Consider the following 22,535-nt stretch of genomic DNA (forward strand, 5'->3'; position numbering starts at 1 on the left):
CATTGAAGCGCTGGGTAAATGCTTAGAAGAAATCAATGCATGGATGGGCCTAAATTTTCTTCAGCTGAATCAAAACAAACTGAAGTAATAATCTTTGGACCAAAGGAAGAGTGTTTAAAAGTTAGCACACAGCTTCATTTAATACAGCTAGAAACCACCAGTCAGGTTGGAAACCTGGGTGTAGTGATGGACTCAGACCTGAACCTTCAGAGGAACATAAAGACAGTAACAAGGTCGGCCTTCTATCACCTAAAGAACATCTCCAGGATTAGAGGACTAATGTCTCAGCAGAACCTTGAAAAACTAATTAATACGTTCATCTTTAGTAGAATTGATTACTGCAACGGTGTCTTCACAGGTCTGCCTAAAAAGTGGATCAGACAGCTGCAGTTGATCCAGAACGCTGCTGCCCATGTCCTCACTAGAACTAAGAAAGTGGACCACATCGGCCCGGTTCTAAAGTCCCTACACTGGCTCCCTGTAGCTCAGAGAATAGACTTTAAAATACTTCTGTTAGTCTATAAATCACTGAATGGCTTAGCACCAAAATACATTACAGACTTGTTGTCAGTGTCATTTTGTTCGAGATATATCCGACCCACATACAGAAGAACACTCAGAAGCACAACTGAATTAGTGAAGGGTGTTTTATTTACAAAGTGATACTGGAACGTGAGCGGTAGAATCGCCAACTGCATGGAAAGAGGGGAAGGAGAACTGGTGAAAACAAGAACTATAATCTTGAGGAATAAACGAGAAGTAATTATGTTAATAGTAGAACGGCTTACTAAGTGAGTGAAGTCAGGTCGCCAGGGGTAGAGGGAGTCGGGACCCAGGTGTGTGAAGTGGAGAAAATCCAGATGATTTACTTGAGCTGTAGATTAAAAACTTATTTGTTTAGCGTGTGTCGGGGCTGGAGTTTCTGTTGTATGTTTTTGTCTGTATTTTTTTGACTCCTAGAAGGCGCTAGTGCTCAGCAGTGGTGGAGACAGGTGTTTTCCATCTCGGTGATTGAGTCCTGGAGTACTTAAGCAGGAAGCAGCCAGCATCTCGTCGCTCGAGTATTATCCTCTGTGGTAGCTACTCAGCCAGCTTCGTATTAATTAAGTTTATGTGTACTTTGCCTTCGACAACGTTTAACTTGTTCTTTGTTCTTCTCAGTGAGCTGAACCGGCGACTACCTGGGGGTTACACTAGCCTCGCTCCTAGGATCTCCCCAGGAAGGATCTTCCACACAAACCAACCCGATGCCGAACTCTGGAACTTCCCCGGGTGGCTGCCTGCAGACCCGGATTCTCCAGAGACCATTCAACCTAACGTGTCCACCCTCCACCTCTCCACTGACGCTTCGCCTGCACTCCAAGCTCTAACCCAAGTAACTAAGAAATCATTGGACTTACCATTGTCTCCATATTCACTTCGTCTCCAGTCCGAATCCCTCTCCTCCTGGCGGATTGCTTACTCCCTCCTAGTAAGAGACATTTCACATTTAAGTTCCGGTTTCGTTTACTGTGCCACTTACCTGTCGTTTTTCCTTACAGTTGTTCCTGCACACCATACCGATCCATTCTCCTTAAATAAACCTTTTTCAAACTTGTACCCGTTTCCCTTGAACGTGATTCTGCATGTGGGTCAGAGCCATACGTAACACTATGACAGCGTGGCCTTTGAATGTGTTATCTAAACATTATTAGTTACGTTTTCAGTCCAAGTTTCCTTTCGTTTTCTTATCCATCACTCTATTCTCTTTATTTTTTTTAATTACCTCTGTTGTTTGATTTTCTGTATCATTGTAATGTTTTTCCTTATGTACAGCGCCTTGAGTGTCTTGTTGCTGAAAAACGCTAGATAAATAAACTTGACTTGAAATAAACTCTAAGCTTGATCATTTCTTAAGTTATTTTTACTTCTGTCTTTAAGTCCATACTTTTGTGATTCTTTAATACCTTTTAGTAGAAACTAATTAAACTAATTAGCTAATCATTACAGGGACACTGTGGGAGCTGGGGCGCTTATCTGGTCAATGAGAGGTACAGGTACAAAGAAAGAAATGTGACAAATATCACATGAAAACTCATACCTGAGAGAAATGTAGTATCTGCAAGGAACCAAATATGCATGTTTTTGGACTGTGGGAGAACCCTGAGAGAACCCAGAAATGACCAGCGCCACCATGCAAACACCCCACAGACATGCTGTGGGATTTAAAGCCAGCAAAACTAAACATTGATTTCAAAAATCAAAATGATGCGCCCCCACTGTTCCAAGGTTCCAAAAGAGACCAGTACAATAAATGGTGATAAAACCAAATGTCATTTGAAGATACAGTATGTGGTGGAATATATGGGTTCATCTGCAAATGTTGAGCCTTTTTGTTAATAATATGAATTTCAATAATGGTTCCCAGCTCTGGTTCTTGTGGCACTTTGTCGTGCATGTTTAAGATGAATGTTTTTTGGTCCATGTACTACCGGTGGCCTTTGGACTGCCTTCAGTGGTAGTCAAAGTAATTGCTGGTATCAGCCATTCACAAGTTCAATTTGATGTAAATTAGCTAGAGCTAAAAGGCCCAAACAGCCAAAAAGATTAGTTGCTCCAGTGCATTAATCTCTGCTTCAAACAGATGCTACTCAGAGGGGACGTTCAGTGGGCATTATTTCAAGACAATCCCAGAAAGCTAACTGAGAACAAGTACTGGTGTTCAGTAATGCTGCATTTAAAACACCTCTGAAGTTCGAAGTTCAATTTAGGAATAACAAAATCCAACTGAGCTACATGCTAATTGTAAGTTATAAAACTGGAAGGACTTACAGTTGTGCTCAATGAGCAGGCTAACTACCGGCAGCAGTACAAGTTAATGGCAAGCTATGTATTTGTATTTTATGGATTCAAACACTAAATGAACATCTTCACAAAACGAGGTTGCAGGTGTTTGTATTTGTGTAGAGAACATTTACTTAAAAAAATTCAGACATACATACAGTTTGTTGCTCTAGCTTTTGCTGTTTTAAACACACTGTAGCCATATGGGATTTTCAGGTTGGAGTTGTTTGTCGAAATTTTGAAAACCTTCTTGAAATTCTGACCTCAGCTACACTTTTTGTGGCAAAAACAAAACAGAAAAAGTCCAACCCCTGCTAAAGTGCTGTTTAAAAATGTCCTAACAGTATGGTTGTCATTGGAAAACTTAGAACGTAATGAGGTGGTAGGTACTTGTTAGACTTACCTCAGGAACTGGTCATCAAGTTCTGTAGAAGCTACAAAGGTCAACTTTAAATCAGGTAAGCAGAAACTGAGTAACATGTTAAATTTGCAGGGCAGTGTTGCCCTTATTGTGCATGATAGTTTACTTTAGGTAAAATACAGACTGAACTATCTCAACAACCAGGGGAAATGCTGATTTTCATGATGATTTTCTTCTTGAAGGAAAGCACAGGACTGGATATGACAATTGGCAAATATGGCCTGTTCCCATTTAGAAGAACAAGAAACAGTCTACTGTATGTAATGTAATCGTTCTCTTTGCTGTCCATGTTTCAGGATTTTTGAACAACACATACAGATTTACCATGCTGCAGAAACTTTATTTAACTAAATGTTACACAGTGCTTATAAGATGCAGGTGAACACAGAGTTGCAGCTAAAAACATTTTCAGGCATGATAGAAACATTAAACAAACTTGCATTTCACTTTTATTTCATATTTAATTGAGCATATAACCTGCTAGGTAATGTTTTTCAGCTAAATTCCTTTTTAAAGTACAGAAACATTCCTCTCTGTTCAGACTCTATTAAAGCCAATGAGTTTTCTTAATCCTCCAAAAAGCACTCGCCTCAGGCCTAATCCCAATGTATCCAACCATAGTCAGAGCTGCAACATGGGAAACTGTGCTTGTTACATATAAGTATATGTATATCTGTGTGCCATTAATTAAATTATTTGGCAATAAAGCCAATATTATAATAGTTAAACTGTGGCTGTTTCAAATGTCCTGAAAGAAGTCTGTCAATTTATGAACAGCTTATGGAAAATTTACTGTTGCAATTTCTTTTCGTCTGTCTGCGCACAATTCACATTTTTGACATCACCTTAACACACACACACACACACACACACACACACACACACACACACACACACACTTGTTTTGCTATATGTAGTGAGGACCATGTGTTGACTCCCATTGACTTCCATTGATTTTCAGTCATTTTCAACCCTTTCTATGCCCTAACCCTGACAATAACCCTAAACCTAACCATTACCAGTGCTTACCTAACCCTAACCTTAACCTAAAGTCAATTCACACCTTAGTCCTAAACCTAACCGTTAGCAAAATAGGTCGTGAGGACCAGCAAAATGTCCTCACTTTGGTACAATCGGTCCTCAATTTGATGGTGAAATCGGGAAAATGGTTCTCACTGTGATGCCAAGACAGGAACACACACACACACACACACACACACACATACACACACACATTCCTCTTATGTTACAGGCTTTGAAGCGGCAGATTCATCCCTATTTTCAACAGTACCCAATCATACACGAAGCTGAAGGGCGGATTAGGAGCGGCCTTGTGCTGCACAAAGCTCCTATCAGGGACCACACTGGTTTTAAATTACTCCTATTCCTCAGTCATTCTCCATCAATCAGTAGCCCAATAAAGTTTGTTTCTCCAATAAAAACGAGAACAAGGAATCCGGGGTTTGTGCAAACAGCCGCGCCGCGGGATCTTTGACACCGTCTGTGTCTGGGAAATGGTCTTATTGTGGATATAAGTCGCTCATCTGATGTATGAAACATTAAATGTGTTGAATGTGAAAGCAAATAAGAAAAAAAAAAACAGCTTTTCATGAACAGAGGCCTTCTTTAACTGCATGTCAAAATAAAAAACAATGAAAGGATTGAATGATGACAGATGTGTGGATATGTGGTCATTGTCACGCATGTTGACAATTTCAGAAGGAGACGTGCCTCTCCAGGAAGACAGCTGGTTTCGCTCTCACAAAAAGACGTGCTGCAGAGAGAGAGAGATGGAAATCAGAAATGTGCTGCTGAATATTTATGATCTGGGTCAGCATAGATTTCTTTTTTGGGTTTTCATTGGAGTTTAACATTTCGTGATCCCTGCACACTTTCACAGACATATATAAGTGTTCACTCTGTTTCTGAGTAAATATGAGGTGTGGATAAAATATGTAACAAGGGAAGTGAATCAAATTCATGATTTGAACGGAAAGTTGTGAATGTGGCAAAAAAAAAATGAAACAGGCGTAAAGAGGATCTCAAGAGATCTCAAGCTAGAAAATGTGGTTGTTGAGCTTTGAAGGGCAGTGGTAATGAGGCTTCACTTAGAGCCTATGAAGCTACTTTGGCAACATATGAAAGCATGATTGGTAAGCCCCTTCGCCTGCTGCTTGGTGCATGTGGAGATGGATGTGTGTGTCAGCTGGATAGAAAGTGGGGAAGAATGGAAAGTGTTTGGCTTGATCTGCAGTCCTGTCTCTCTACATCCAACCAAGTTACCAATAACACCTAAAGGTTCTACAAACATGAGGTGACTACCCAAACACAATATTGTCACTCCAGCGATATTATTTTAACTTCGAGCGACATAATATCATGGCTCAGCGGTTACAGTGAACATTAATGTCCCCATCCATCACAATGTATGACACTGATTTAAAAAACGGTAAAAAGCTCAGTCTTTAATGCCTGAATTGCTATGGTTAGACACTGAAACGTCTCCACCAGTTCTGACCAGCATTGTTCCTCTGAAGCACTCTCTTTCCTCAAAACAACTTGATGCAATCTACTGGGTTTCCTTAGATAGAAAACTGTTTAACCAATTTCAATTATAAAAGGAATTTGACTGCATTGTTTTAAAACTTGGATCAACTGGAATCTGAATGATTCTATTGAATTGACTTTGTCAAGTGAATTGAGACGGTATATGTTGTGAACTGGTGCTACTGAAATAAACTAAACTGAACAACTACAGGTCCTTCTCAAAATATTAGCATATTATGATAAAGTTAATTATTTTCCATAATGTAATGATGAAAATGTAACATTCATATATTTTAGATTCATTGCACACTAACTGAAATATTTCAGGTCTTTTATTGTCTTAATACAGATGATTTTGGCATACAGCTCATGAAAACCCAAAATTCCTATCTCACAAAATTAGCATATTTCATCCGACCAATAAAAGAAAAGTGTTTTTAATACAAAAAACGTCAACCTTCAAATAATCATGTACAGTTATGCACTCAATACTTGGTCGGGAATCCTTTTGCAGAAATAACTGCTTCAATGCGGCGTGGCATGGAGGCAATCAGCCTGTGGCACTGCTGAGGTCTTATGGAGTCCCAGGATGCTTCGATAGCGGCCTTTAGCTCATCCAGAGTGTTGGGTCTTGAGTCTCTCAACGTTCTCTTCACAATATCCCACAGATTCTCTATGGGGTTCAGGTCAGGAGAGTTGGCAGGCCAATTGAGCACAGTGATACCATGGTCAGTAAACCATTTACCAGTGGTTTTGGCACTGTGAGCAGGTGCCAGGTCGTGCTGAAAAATGAAATCTTCATCTCCATAAAGCTTTTCAGCAGATGGAAGCATGAAGTGCTCCAAAATCTCCTGATAGCTAGCTGCATTGACCCTGCCCTTGATAAAACACAGTGGACCAACACCAGCAGCTGACACGGCACCCCAGACCATCACTGACTGTGGGTACTTGACACTGGACTTCTGGCATTTTGGCATTTCCTTCTCCCCAGTCTTCCTCCAGACTCTGGCACCTTGATTTCCGAATGACATGCAGAATTTGCTTTCATCCGAAAAAATTACTTTGGACCACTGAGCAACAGTCCAGTGCTGCTTCTCTGTAGCCCAGGTCAGGCGCTTCTGCCGCTGTTTCTGGTTCAAAAGTGGCTTGACCTGGGGAATGCGGCACCTGTAGCCCATTTCCTGCACACGCCTGTGCACGGTGACTCTGGATGTTTCTACTCCAGACTCAGTCCACTGCTTCCGCAGGTCCCCCAAGGTCTGGAATCGGCCCTTCTCCACAATCTTCCTCAGGGTCCGGTCACCTCTTCTCGTTGTGCAGCGTTTTCTGCCACACTTTTTCCTTCCCACAGACTTCCCACTGAGGTGCCTTGATACAGCACTCTGGGAACAGCCTATTCGTTCAGAAATTTCTTTCTGTGTCTTACCCTCTTGCTTGAGGGTGTCAATAGTGGCCTTCTGGACAGCAGTCAGGTCGGCAGTCTTACCCATGATTGGGGTTTTGAGTGATGAACCAGGCTGGGAGTTTTAAAGGCCTCAGGAATCTTTTGCAGGTGTTTAGAGTTAACTCGTTGATTCAGATGATTAGGTTCATAGCTCGTTTAGAGACCCTTTTAATGATATGCTAATTTTGTGAGATAGGAATTTTGGGTTTTCATGAGCTGTATGCCAAAATCATCCGTATTAAGACAATAAAAGACCTGAAATATTTCAGTTAGTGTGCAATGAATCTAAAATATATGAATGTTACATTTTCATCATGACATTATGGAAAATAATGAACTTTATCACAATATGCTAATATTTTGAGAAGGACCTGTATGTCATCTGAATACTTTATGTTAAGCAGCCATGTGGTGTTTGTGTGAAACAGAGCGCCCGTGAATGGAAGCAGATAAAAGTCACATTTTTTGCAACAGCCATATTCACCTCCATGGTCTGGCTGCTGAATTCACTAGATCTACCTGTTACCAAGTGGCACAAACTCTGTTGTGTCCTCATCCCTAAGCCTTGGGACTCTTCACCTGTTTAACGTCACAAAGTATAAACACTTTGGGGATCTTTGGGGAAAGTACGAGGGCTCACTCTGTCGTTTTCCATCTTATTAATATTCGGCCATTCATTCCTTCAACATGTTTCTGTTTAAAAGATAGTTTAAAAAACTTTTTACTTACTTTTTCTTGACAGCCACTTGCATTCACACTCTGCAGATACATTTAATGGTACATTTTCCAGAGGAGTGGCTCAAAAAGACTATTTCAGTGTCAGAAAAGAATAAAGTTTTAAAATTACGTATCTGCTTTAAAAATCTATGGAAATGCCAGGATTTATGTTTTAAACTTTTAAAGATTTTAGGTTTTCTGGCTCTAAAATATCATGATATTTGCTCTAATTATTAAGAAGACGACTATAGAATGATATTTAAATGGTCAGAGTAAACCAGAAGATTTCTCCAGCTAAAAGCAGCCGCTGAAAGAAGCAGTGCCAAAAACACCTGAATTATGACATTTCCTGCAGCATGTGGTAGATATTTGTCATCCAGGTCCTATTTGCATTGACAACATCATTTAATATTGGTGGTTCTGCACAATTATATCAGTATTTCAGGAAGAATCCTTTAAGTTTCAGCTAGAAAAATGTTTGAAAAACGAATGGGTGTCTAAAATGGATTTTTGTGTATTTATAATAGCCATACCAGGGGACAATGATAATAAATTTTTGCATTCCTGCAAATTACCTTGAGTGGGCTGGATGGAGCTGGAATATTCAGTTGAAGCTTGGGGAGATGAGGAAAGAGGACACTGAAGGTAGGAGCAGGGGAGAGGGCGGAAAAAGAAGGACAATAGGGAAGAGTTTCCTGCTTTGGTCCGCTCTAGGAGTTGGGTTTCTTTCATTGCTGAGGTACACATTGAACTGCGTGTGTGAGTGTGTTTACCTCGTTGTTTATTTACAGTAGTTTGGCTCCTGCTAGGCTCAACGTGGAGGGGAAACTTCTCTATACTTCCCAACATTTCATCTTTTAAACCCCTTCTAGAAATACAGCATGTGTGCATCAATGTTCAAGTTTTTTCTGCTTTAATAGAGTTTGAAAATCAGCACAAACAAATTTCATTAACTAATAATTTATTTTTTACCATTTAGATGAAAACGTCAGTGGTTCAGAAGAAGAATGCACAGGGAAGACCTTCAGACACTAGAGGAGATAATTCAATCCTTTTCTCAACAAGGAGGAGTATGTTGAGCATTTTTGTATGAGTGAACCGCCACCTCGAGGATATTAATGTAACAGAACATGGTAAACTCTTGTGTCATCTTCTGTGTGTACCTCTGTGATCCGTTACATTTACCCAGATCACCTGAAAGCAATTTACATTTGGGCGGTTGTCGTCTGGAAAGGGCATAAAATGAAAAGGCATACATTCTGCATAATAACCGAACCCCATCTTCGGGTCATAATCAAAAAAGCATATGTTCCTGGTTTCTACATCCATATAACATCCATAATCATCTGGTTTGTACATCCATACATATGAGACATCCCAGGCTGAATGAGGCTTTACAAGAGACAACACAAGCACCAGGAGCAGTTCAGTACATATTTACAGCATGAACATGCATTGGGATCTGTTCAACGAGCCGAATGTGGCGGTGCAAATGAAACCCAGATGGGGAACATATCTTCGGCAAATATTTAGATGGCTCTACACAAGCAAGTTGTTTTTAAACTTAGAGTTTACCCTTTTATAAAAGAGTCATCTCACGTCTGCATGTTCAGTTCATGCATCTACAGCTATATTCCATATATGAACAACTTTTAATGTATTTCATTGGGATTGTTTGTGATTGACCAACACAAGATAATGCATAATTGTGAAGTGGAAGAAAATGAAATATGGTTTTTGTTTTTTTTAAATAAATAAGCCTCTTCTCTCTTCTCCTACATACTATTCAGTGCATCCTCAGACGTTTGTTAGGGAACTTTAGTGGACAAACTCCATCATGAAGAACGAGAAACACAGCAGACAGGTCAGGGACAAAGTTGTGGAGAAGTCTGCATTCTGCTTTATGTTTTTTAATAAAACAGGGGATGCTATTATGACGGAAATAGCATAAAAAAGTATTTAAAACTGGTGACCGACTTTACAATTCTGATTAGAGCTGAAGCTGATTATAAGACTTAAGCTTTGAAAATCAATTTATATAATTTTTAAAGCACTTTTTATGGAGGGACCATTAAGGGTTAATGTACGCTTTGACCATTTAACAGAGCTCTGTTCAATCCATCATTCAAAAAATGGAAGAATGCATCAATTGCAAACATGACTGCCTACCTAAACTGACTGTCCAGGCAAGGAGAGCATTAATCAAGAGAGGCAGCCAAGAAGTCCATTGTACCTCTTGAGGAGGTTTAGAGATCCACAGCTCAGGTGGAAGAATCTTGTAAACTAGACACGTATTAGATGTGACGTCCACAAATCTGGTCTTCTTAATGAGTATGAATAAGAAGCAGTTGTTGAAAGAACACTGAAAAAAACAAACAAATTTATGGAAGAGCATGTTCCAGTCAGAGGAGGCCAAAGATTAACTTTTCAGACTTCACTTAAAAGGCCATGTATGGCAGAAAACTAATACCGAATGTTGCGGAAATGTTTTTATTCTGCACACAGGGAAGCTCTTTAGAGTTGATGTATGGAGCTTCATAGAGAAAGAAAGCCTGTTAGAGGCTACCTGGGGTGGAGGTTCACCTTCCAGCAGGTCAGCGACCCTAAACATTCAGCCAGAGCTACAATAGAATGGTTAAGATCAAAGCATATTTGTGCACTAGAATGGCCCAGTCAAAGTCTAGACCTAAGTCCATTTAAAAAGCTGTGACTTGGCTTGAAAGCTGTCTGTTCACAAATGTTCGCCAACTAATCTGACTGAGTTTTAGCTGTAGGTGCAGCTAAAGGTGGTGCTATAATGTTTCCCCTCAGGAAGGCTGAAAACTAAGGAGTGCCACATCTTGCAGATGTGAAGTATGTTTTCTATTTCTCTCACTTCACAATAATATGCCACAAAATCCCAAGTCTGTGGTTGTAACATGACAAAATGTGCAAAAAGGTCAAAAGGTTTGAATACTTCACAAAGCACAGAATCACTTGTTTGCTCAGCAGGGGTTAATTAAACACAAAGTCATACACATATGCCCATGGATGCTATAAATTCTTCGAAGGGACATAAACAAAGTAAAGCGGTTACACGCCCTCAGTACCACTGCCAAGCTGCCAGGCTTGTTAATGTAAAACAACATGACAGCTCTCCCTGTGAGGTTCACTAAACAAGTTTCACAATAGCAAACTAAACCAGAGTGATTCTAACTTTCCAGCGTTCCACACGGGGACTAAGAAGAAGGAAAACTGGGAGCCTATAGGAGGAATTTTGTACAGATCTTCTGGAATGAACTTTTTTAATGTAGTCTGGGGTGCCTTTCCAAGTGAGTTGTGCCAGACAGGCCTCAAATTGTTTGACAGTTAATCAAAATGTGTCAAGCCATACTCAAACACCACATTGAGAAGGAAGTCAGTTGCTACTGTAACACCACCTGTCTGACAGGCCACTGAGGACAGCCAACGGATGAAAAACGGAGTGTTTGCTTCCGCATTTTTGTGAAATTCCTTCAGTGTGAGATGAACCTGGGAACAGCGCTAACATAAACCTCAAAACTCATTTTGTTCTTTCTCGTTTTTATTTTTTCCTACCACACACCAGAATCCACAGTGGGTGAGAACTGATTTAGGTTGCGTGGTTGCTTTTGGACTGAATCATAAAAATGTCGTAAAGAAGGAAGAGGCAAAAATCCTTCAAATAACATTCATTTTATAAGAGCATCGTCTGTCATGATATTCTTCTTCCCAGCAACAATATTTAACAAACACAATCAGATCATACATCTGTTTGACTGTGTGTCTCTTTGACTTACATCTCAGATGAAGTAAAATAAGAACGGCAGTGCTTTACTAAATAGCAGAGGCAAGTTCAGTAGCCTCTGCTGTCAGTTATTTAAAACACAGAAATCACAAAACACAAATGTGACTGATTATTTGGGGGTTCTGGGGGCAGGAAACAATGAGAACCTCTCTTGGAGAACTTACAAACCAAACAAATCACCACTCCCTGTCACTTTACAGGGATACTTCTAAAAATTTGAAGTGAGGTTCTGATGAAAAGGTTATAAACAGCTAATATTTTACCTGCATTGTCATTTAGCATAAATCCAGATTAGCTGGTCCAGGAGGCTGAAGGTACTGGCTGATCCGAGAAGGTCAAGACCCAGACTTCTATCATCCTAAAGCAACTCCTAACAAAAAGAGGTTTATTAACCTGTTTTAACTGTACTATTAACCTTTAGCATGTCGTCATTCTTGCATTTGGCAGCTATTCACAAAGAAGCCAATGAGTATTTATACTGGGAACGGAGGCAGGAGGTGGTGTGTCACCAGTAATCTTCCTGTGTGAAGCACATGCTGACATCTTAACGTATAAATGGTTTTTAGTCAAACTTTAAATACAAAGGTGAGGAACACGCAGACTGATGTAATTTTATTGCCTTTGAAGCGGCATAACTTCTTTGCTGTTATATGTCACAGAAAAAAAATCTTTAAGCTGATAAAAATATTCAAAATGTTTTATAATTCTCGCAGAATAACACTCAGAAATCAAAGAAAAGTAAACTCAATAGGTAAAGCATTGCTAAAACTCAGGTGGTAGAGCAAAGGTTGATTAAAGTTAGAAGCTCTATTCTGGCATTAATACCAGCAACTATCTAACCTATCTTCCAGTAGATACTCTAAATCTGTACAATTTAAAGACTTCTCAGAACAGTGAGCCAATAATGTTACCTGTCCACTATTGCATTAGACACAGGTCACCCACAGATGTCAACAAGTGAACATCCAATGTGCAGAACTGTCACTTTATAACATGATGTAATGGTACTTTCTGCCTCAACCTGCCCCCTTCTGAACAGCAGCTCACAGAAAGTTCAAACTCAGTTTATAATGCATTATTAATACAGTGACATAAACCACAAATTTAACTTGGTAATTGGTGATGTTAACAGGTTTTTCAGTCATTAATTACTCCTTTGTTTTATATACAGCTTTACGTTTATATCAGCCAGTTTCACGCAGCAAGATTATTTGTGGCACACAGCCCTCCTATCTCAATTTTCTGCGTAAATAATCACCATTTTCTTTCTAAATAACTGCCCATTGCAAACATGACAAAACTTTAAAAGTTAATAAAATACGGTTAGCAGAAATCGCTACGATGTTTTGGAGATAGAATTGTTTTAAGATGGGAGAGGACCAACTGATCTGGATTTAAATCGAGACAAACTGCTTCTAAACTTTTAACAGAACTTTATCTCAGAAATTGTGAACTATACCTTTAATATGCACCTCCGATGCCTTCTTTATCGATATCAAATTAAACACAAGGAAATGTCCTTTAGGAAGTGAAATAACAAACAGCTTGAGAGCAGCCATACATTTCTTGGTCTCCTAATTGAATATAAAAACTGAATCTAATTATTTGGCAGAGAAATGACAATGATATGCCTCAGGGTGAACAAGTGGTGGAGGCCGACTTGGAAAGTTTTCCTTTGGATCCTCAGATTTGTATTGGTTCGGCTCCCGCTCTGCTAACTGTTAGCAAGAAGCCACAAGCATGCAAATATATATATTAAAAAAAGCACAGAAAGACAGAACATGATCTTTTCATGTCATAATACAATCAGTGAGAGCTAAAAAGTTTCCAGCCTCATTCATGCTGACAACACACACTATGGAGAAAAACATGTCTGTGATGTTTATCTGCCTAATTCTTATTTTTGTACTGCATGAAAAGAAACCCTCATTTCAGTCTCTTATTTTGGCAAGCGGAGCCTGCCAGTCTTCAGACACATTAAGACGTTGAAAGAGCATGAAAATAATGTTGGTCAACAGCAACATCTGGAAGACGGCAACCAGCGGAAGACATTATCCATAAAGCAAAACATCTCTGGAAATGTTGCATTGTTTTGAAATTCCAGCCATTTGTCCATGTCACTTCATCTTTTGTCCAAAAAAACAAAGAAGTAACATGGTATGAGTCAGGATCTGTGAGAGGGACTAGTGGTGAAGAGGCACAGCCTCAGAGAAGAATCTGACTCTCATGCACAAACAGGGTCTATTCTGCCTACAATGATCCAAATAGATGAACCGCAAATCAAGATAGGGGTGGGCTGAGAAGTCATGTGAGAAATTAAAACTGTCATGAGCAACGGCATCACATACTTGTAGATACAAAAATCTCTCATGAGCAGTTTATTCTGTGAGGACGGTCTCGTGGCAGCAGCAGCAGCAGCAGCAGCAGCAGCAGCAGCAGCAGCAGTAGTGGTGGTATGACTGAGGTTCGCTAGGGAGAAATGTCCCTTGTAGGGGAGCCCTTAGTTCCTCATGGGACAAAAGTTTCTTAGGTGCAGTCGAACAATGTGAACAAAAAGTCTCAGAGCAAGTAGGCCCATTTTCTGTGCTGAACGTCATGTTATGGTCCAGTAAGGTGGCCAAGCGGTTGCTGAAGTCAGTCCATCTCAGGAAATGATGATCACTGTGAAATTATGTCCTCAGCAAAGTGTTGAGTGTGAACACTCGTGGTCAGTCTTGTGGTACATAAAGCACTAAAGCAAAGAAGCAGAAGACAGTCACTTGTACCAGTTTGAGGTCAGAGGTCAGATGGATGTAAGCGTTGGACATTTGAACATTTCTGCTGTTTATTAATGAATGGTGCCTGCTTTTGTCTAAAACTCAAACCCTTTTTAATTGGTCCCTTTTTAAGGCAAACCAATTGGAGAAAAAGACAATTGGCATTGCAGAGACAGTCCTTGAAAGAAAGATAAAATAATTATATAATGTACACAAAACATTGGTCCTTAAAACAAGGAAGGTACATGCAGCTGTCTTTGTATGCGTAGTGTTCCCATGGTAAAGGAAGAGAACTGACTCAGGGAAAAACAGTAAGAGTTCATGAAGGCTTGTGTTGAAGAGAGGTATGGATGGGCACTGCTTTTACATCACGCTTTGCTGCATTTTCCCTTCTTTTCTTTGCGTTGAAACTTCCTCAGACGTCTTGTCCAAACGTCCCTCCACTGGATCACAAGGCTGTTCTTATCAGCCACCAGGCCTACTCGCTCTGTCCCTGGACTGGAAACCCCTCCTCCAGGCCCGACTCCTGGACCCACCACTGGGCCCGTGCCTCCCTCAGTGCCTCCCATCACCAGGAATCGTTTGCTCATCTGGATCTTTGGACATTTGCAGGCCAGGTCCTTCATGTGTACCCACAGGATGTTGTCGCCCCTCTTTAAGGGCTCTCCACGGCTTTTGTACACGGACACGATGCTGACCGAGAACTTGGCCCAGTCCCCGACCATCTCCATGTCCAGCACATTCACTTGGACCGCTGAGAAAACAGTTAGAAGATTCAATAAGGTCATTTTTACCAGCACTGATATGTACAGTTCCAGCTTAGGTTTTTCTACACTCATCATGGGCCTGTCTGTCATATTAATGGACAAACCACCATGCATGCACACACTCATCCCTAAGGGAAATTTAGAGTAAACAGTCATGTTTTGGACTGTGGAAGGAAGCCAGAACATCTGAACAGAAACAATTTGGCATGTCCACATGGGATTCTGCAATTTCCAGTCATATTGAAGGTCCTGAATTTGAGGTCCATGTTAAATTAAGTTGCTTTAATTGTCCCAACAGTTTGCAGTTTATGGCAAGCTTTAGCCTAGGTGTTTCTTGAGTTGTTAAAAGACATTTTGGGTAAGGTTTGAGCAATCAGGTGCTCCAACAGGAAAATGATACCAAATACATTAAAACTGCCTGTGGAATGGATAACCCAGACTGGCATTAATCTTTTGCAATGGCCAGGACCTTAACCTGATAAATATATAGCACCACCGTTGAAATATAACGAACCACGCCTAAAAATCTGGTTTACGCCAGGAATCTTAACACTTGGATAAGAACAGTGGTCAAATATCCAGCTGAAATCATGCTAGAAGCTTGCCAATGGCTACAAAGCGTGTGGTTTCTCTACAAATTGCTCAGGGATATTAATTTAAAAGTGGGGGTGTAAATACATATTTGAGTCTAAATGCATTATTTTGACCCTGCTTGGTTTGGAGAAAATTCATATTGAGTTCACATTGTGCACCAACTTCTTCTTTTTAAAAATCACTCAAATCTGACATTGTTATGATCACCCTATAAAACAATGGTTCTAACATCATTAAAGGTCAAAAAATGAATGATGGCATTCAGTGTCAACAATGAATCCATGTAAACATCTGACTGAAACTGGATTAACTATGACATGATAGTTGTACTTTCTTACCATAGTCCTTTTTGCAGTACTTCTTCATATTGATCTTAAGGTTCCCTTTCACTGGTTTACAATAGGACTCGCAATCTGCAAAGACAAGGACAACCAACTTTTACTTTCAAGAAACTTTGACTGTTAAGACCCTCCTCATAGTCACTGACATCCTTCAACCCATGCATTCCTGAAATCTTTAGCTCTAAAAGTGACAGAAAGCCGTGAACATGTTTCTTCCTGTAACATCGCTGCCAACAGTGCTAACACAAGTAAACTTTTCTTTCTGTAGATTAATGCAAACCAGGATTTTAATAGGAAACCCAACAAATGCATGATTTACCACTATGCTGGTACATTTTTTATATGTGTGGAAATTTTGTATAGGGCGTGAGCTTGAATTCACTGGCAGTGCCAAAGCGTTCAAACAAAATTGTGGCATTAGAAAGAATTACTTTGTGTTTTGTGTGTGAAAATATAACAGTGAAACTTACCAGACTGGTAAGCGTGTTCAGTTTGACATGTTTTCTGGTGACTTGAGGAAAGACAGAGCTTTCTAGATGCAGCTCATGGTTGGATAAATGGGAAAAGGCTTCGGCTGCCAGTATGACGACTAGACCACACATTGAGGGAATGACCTCCGACCATTTTTGCTTGGCTTGCCAGTGATGAGACGTTATAGTTATCATCGTGACAGTTGAAGTAAATCTAATGGTTGATTTCAATTCTCTTCTTGACTGATGGTTTGATTAGTCAACAAACATCTCATTCAATTTGAACCATTTCGCCCCAGATTTTATTCATTTAAGGAACAACCCAGCACTTATTGAATGTTAAATGACGAAGTTATTAAATACAGTTTACTGCTGACACTGATCACTGTGTACACCATTTCTCGTGGATGGAGAAATTTGCTGATGAGTTCATTCAGATATAAAATCCTTCAAAGGCTCCAGAGCACATGCATGTAATTATTTCCAAAGGTTTGTTTTCTGGAAATCTTGCAATATTTATTTGGTCCTCTCAACGACGTAAGCTCCGATTCTCTGTGTGATTGCAAAGAACATTTTCTATCAACACGGGAAGAGCAGAGGAAATGTCAAAAACATAGATGATAAAAAAACTCAATGAACTTAAAAAAAAAGATGAATGTGATCATGTTGCAAAATAAGGACCATAAAATTCAATGCCGTGGTCCAGTATGAATCATAAATAGTGGAGGAGCGACGAGATAGTGAGAGATGTTGCTGATTATTTGGAAAGGTTCATACTTGACAGGATGCCAGTGGATTTTATAAATAATAGAAATTTGGTTTCAGTTATTTAGGCTGCAAAACCATTGAAATAGCTCAATGCTGGGGAGATTTCAAAATAATGGACGCAAACTACAAATTCTTCTTTTTCTAATCTATTTTAGTCAGTTCAGTGAAGCCTTTTGATTACTATAAGATGTTCAAACAGCCTTGAATTTCTGTTTTGTTGCAGGAGCATAATCTCACACTGCAGAAAATAGAAAAACTAAATATTCTATAAAAGAAATTACTGCTTCAAACATAATAACCAGAACCTCGGGTTTTTTTTTCGGAACCTTTGCAATTCTTTGCAAATAAATTTACCTTATCGGTTTTTGTAATTTCTACTTGATTTTTTTATGTACACCAAATTGTACAGAAACCTTTAATTAACAACGCATCCCATTCTGTAGGGTCTTAATATGACTAGACAAAAAGGCCCAAAAATAACACTGCTGGACAATGTCTCCCACCCCAAGCTGTTTCAGAACTGGAGAGTTTCTTCAGTAACAGACTGCTTCATCCTAGGTGCACAAAGAAGCATTATCGCAGGTCCTTCCTCCCAGCAACTGATGGTTATAGCAGACTCTATAACCATCAGTGCTCCCAACAAACGCAAAAAGTTTTTACTTCCCAGCTGTTATTTGCACAGTTTTTTCACTTTTTGTTAATAGTCTGATGAATGATTTGTACAGTTTTTAAATTACGCTCCTCAGTTGCACATTTCTTTTAATCTGAGTATGCTATTTTAATAACTGTACAGTATTTTTCTTATGTTGTAAATTATCCTTTACTGCAGAGTCTGTTTTTGTTTTGTTTTATATATTTTTTTTTACCTTTGAGTGTTTCTGAAAGCTTCTATTTGCCTTCTATTTTGCTGCTGGTACACATGAATACATTTCCCCATGGTGGGACAATAAAGGATGTTTCTATGTTTTGATCATTATAAATCAGCAGATGGTTACAAGGAAACAAGGCTGGACAAGCACCAAAGTTCTTCCTACCATTCATAGCAAACTGGATAATAAGACAAAACCTTGCAAATCAATCTACTGTTAGAGAACTGCAGCATAAAGTTGAATATTGGGGTCACAGAGACTCCAAAACAACCATTAGGTGCTATTGTTTACATGTTTGTGTGGCGTGCAAGGAAAACCTGATGTTAGATGTTAGTTTTCCAGCATTAGCTGGACAATGCGCAGTGTTTTTGTCACTTCAACATGTGGCAGGGATTGAAACTGAACTTGCTAATGGGAAGATGAACACTCCACCACTGAGCTAGCGCTGCGTAGCACCATCCTTTCAAACATTAGCCTTGTAGTAAAAAAAAAAAGAATACTGGAAACTAAATATTTCAAAGAAAAACACAGAAATCATCTTCTGAGGCAACAGACATGAAGGTTTTTCATGATGCTTAAATGTAAGGGAGTTGGTCTGACTATTTTGGAGGAAATGACTAAGCAGGAGAAAGAAACAGAGGAGCAAAGAGCCAATAAAATGACCAAGCAGACTTGGCTATGCATCATAATGCTGGAGATTTTATTAGCCAAGGAAAAGGAAGAACGACCAAATTGCAGTGTTGAGGAAGGTGGAAGTAGAGATTTAGATCTATTTGATATTTAAGCGCTCTGAATTTGTTTTATAGTTAAAGTCAATTAAGTTACATAGGAATTTGTTAAAGATATTTTAGATTAAAGATCAGACTAATGCTTTCACACACAACTCTGCGTGGTGTGAGAAAAGCATGTGTCTGATCCGTGCATGGCGTCATCAGAAAACAATGTGAGGATGTGTTTGGGTGCAGCATATCATAGTGGAAACTGGGTCATGTGATAAATCTGGTCTCTGAACAGTATTTTATCACGACGAGTAGTTTAATGCTGGCTCTTCACCTGGAAAAGTTCATGGTGAATCACCCAATGACCCAGAAGGCCACCCTAACTGGCAACATGCACAATTGGCTCCAGAGATCCCCCTTTCACTGTGCCATGACAAGGACAAATTGCATCCACCGCCCCCTTACACAAAAAGATTTCGAGAAGCTTTAGGTTCCTGATGGTGAAGGTTCTTGTCTGGTAGTTTAGGAAGAAGAATGATGGGGGAATTTTCTGGTTTGTTTTGTAGAAACTGGGATGAATTGACAATCAGTGACTTGTGTTCTTAGACCCGCTAACATTTTCCCAAGGAAGAAGTAAAGGAAGAAGTAAATAGGACAAAGCTGCCCCCTTTTTTAACCGCAAAGGCTAAAACAACCAGAATAAGCCGCCTTGAAAATCTGAAGTGTAAAATTTGATTTCTTTTATATTCAATGCTTTGGTAAGTGTGGCAATTAAAATAAGAGAACATAATTCCCTTCTAATTAAATATCTAAAATTGACTAAATGGATTGGTCTGACCAGGGGCATCATATACAAATGACCACGTACACCAAAAATACGGCAATAAGATACAAGTGATGTATTAGCTCTGTATGCAGAGGATCAAGTGACATTGGACCAGTTTCACAAAACATTTGATTACATCAAATGTCAGAGCTACTGGTTGGTAGTCATCGATTCATTACTGGAAGAACTAGGACAGTGAGAAACTGAAGATACAAAATAAACAGAAGAGGGCAAAAAAACTCAGCCCTGAGGATTACCAGTGAGAAATCAGGGAGTATGTGATTTTAAACAGTTTATCTGTGCATGCTTTATGGATCCAGGAGGTGTGGTTTAAACCACACATGTGAAGAGCCAGTGACACCAACTGATTAAATCTTTCTAGGAGAATATCACCAGAGATTGGATCAAAAGCTGAGATCAGATCAAGAAGCATAAGCATGGTTTTCAACCTATAGTTGGCTGCCGTCAGTAGATTATATTTATACAGGACACTGACTTTACATGATCAACATCTAGATGATCAAAGATTAAAGCTGAGTATATATTTCACTGTGAATTACTTTTATTACCAGGTTTCCTGATTTAGTCTGGAAAATGACGAACTCGACTGACTTTGTGGATGTCGTAAATTTAGAGTAGACGAGCATAAAACAATCTTAACTGATTTCAGGACGATTGTTAAAACAAAAGTTATAAACCGTCTAGAGTCTGAACAGTTGCCTTTCATAAGCATTTACTATTTAGAAAACTGGCCTCATGTTCGATAAACAGCAACACTGTAACATTTGACCATACTGCATATGGATGGGGAAATATGAGAACATATTATAGGTCCTCTTTAATGGGAAACATTTTTCTGTATTTTAGAACTAATAGCTCACAGACTCATCTGTAGTTATATAATAACGTGTTCATTGTTTGTGTTTCCGTGTTTCAAGGTTCAAGATACCTTCAACTTCAGCCAAGATATCTAGTCATTAAAAATATCTTGAACTCTCCAAGTGTTGTTTTTGAAATGTAAGAACGCACAAATCATAAGTTGAATCCAACTAAAAAGTAAAACTTGACAGTTAGAGATTCATAAATATGTATCGTGTTTTAGAAGCAAAGGTATAAAAACAATAACTGTTATGCTTTGAAAATGCTCTGGTGTCAAGTACCGGTGACAAAGTGGGGGGCACAATCTGCAGATTTTAGTGATGATATGCTATAAATCAACTAATGAATCAACATTTCCAAATCACCACCACCATTCAAAGCAAACAGCCACTGCATGAAAAATAAGGACAAGGTAATTGACCGAAGCCTAAGTTGGAGAGTTAAAAGAAGTGACTGAACAAATTTCCCCCAAATCATTTGCCAACTCTCTTTTCACACCTCAGAACTCCAACTTCCATCTTATTTTGCCGCGATACTGTAAGTAATCACCTCTGCAGCCAATCCACTGGCTGCACAGCAAGCCTCCGCTAACTTGAGGGCCAGCAGTTGTGGAAACTGCCAAGGAGACACAGTTTTAAGACAATGGAAAAATCCTGGCGTCCCCAGTGCACTCGTTCTGCGCTCATAACTTCAAACATTCAGACCCGCCCTGCATTAATATTTATTCCACACCTTAAAACTCATGTCTAGAAATGTTGAGAAATATGTTTTTGTTCCTCTCGTAAAGCAGCGGTGCTTATGGGTGAGGTGCAGAGAGACTACACTAACCTGCTGGCTCCTCCGTGCTGCTCACCGCAGCTGTAGGGTTGACCACAGGGATTTCTGAAACACACACACACACACACACACAAGTCATGCAAATTAGGTTCACTGGTAAATGGAAATCCATAGCTTTCAGAAAAGCATAAAAGAAACTGGTTTAGAGCCTAAATGAGCATGTACAGCTACAGAAACAAACGTATAAAGTCATTAGAAGAGACTATATCCATATAAAAACAAAAACCAAAGAGGAATAGAAGAAAAAGAGACACCAGGTTTGGATTGTGATAAATTTACGTCAGCTTTGCAAATGAAAACACGCATTTCTTTCTCAGATTCATTTTGACAGACCGACAGGGACACTTATTGGTGGGGAGATGAAGACCTAAGCCTGGCACAGACTACTAGGGTGTTAAACGTAAAAAAAAATAAAAGGTGGGGTTCGGATTATACAAGTTAAATTAAATCAGCTGCAATTCAAACCAGAGTCTCACACCAGCGAAGGAAAGAAAATGCATTTAAAAACACTTATTTAAGTGAGAATTTGATTCTTTGTGGCACACAGATTAAAACAGAAAGGTGCGCCAGATCAGTCTCATGTCCCCCAGCAGAGGCTGGGTTAACACTCCTGTGTAATCTCCACGTGAGAAGGTACAGACAGATGGACAGATGGCACGGGGAGCAGTTTTGCTTGGATCATCTTGAGACAGATGCAGCCCCCTTGCTTGATGTGCCCGCTGGCTGCACGTTGAAAGTGGTTTGTGGAATTCCTCACGGACCTCGGCTCTAATCGTATGCAACTCTCCAATACAAATGCTAATGCTAACAACGGGTCCTCTGCTTTTACCGTAAAGGAGAATTACCGGAACGCTGGCTTTGCATCCACCCAGAGGATCTGCTTTTGATTAGATTTGGAGGTTGAGGGTTTTCAGCCGAGCAAGTGGGAGTGTGTTAGAGGTGGTGGTGGTGG

The 22,535-nt window shown here is 39.6% G+C and overlaps 1 protein-coding gene and 1 long non-coding RNA gene across 3 annotated transcripts in view; one reads left to right on the plus strand and one right to left on the minus strand.

The window, feature by feature from the left end:
* Positions 1 to 1,803: 1,803 nt before the first annotated feature.
* Positions 1,804 to 11,762, plus strand: LOC124875021. Its single transcript, XR_007039941.1, has 2 exons — positions 1,804 to 3,500; positions 8,932 to 11,762. It is a non-coding gene; the product is annotated as an uncharacterized LOC124875021 (long non-coding RNA).
* Positions 11,763 to 14,180: 2,418 nt separating this feature from the next.
* Positions 14,181 to 22,535, minus strand: part of ntn2 (netrin 2) — a 64,910-nt gene continuing 56,555 nt past the window's right edge. For both annotated transcript variants that reach the window (XM_047376782.1, XM_047376783.1), the window contains exons 5-7: positions 21,575 to 21,628; positions 16,213 to 16,287; positions 14,181 to 15,267 (exon numbers count right to left, since the gene is read on the minus strand). In XM_047376782.1, the coding sequence (XP_047232738.1) occupies positions 14,882 to 15,267; positions 16,213 to 16,287; positions 21,575 to 21,628 (515 nt within the window). In that variant the 3' untranslated portion in view covers positions 14,181 to 14,881. The remainder of the gene's footprint in view (positions 15,268 to 16,212; positions 16,288 to 21,574; positions 21,629 to 22,535) is intronic.

This window comes from Girardinichthys multiradiatus, chromosome 10 (assembly GCF_021462225.1).
Source record: "Girardinichthys multiradiatus isolate DD_20200921_A chromosome 10, DD_fGirMul_XY1, whole genome shotgun sequence".
Taxonomy (NCBI): Eukaryota; Metazoa; Chordata; class Actinopteri; order Cyprinodontiformes; family Goodeidae; genus Girardinichthys; species Girardinichthys multiradiatus.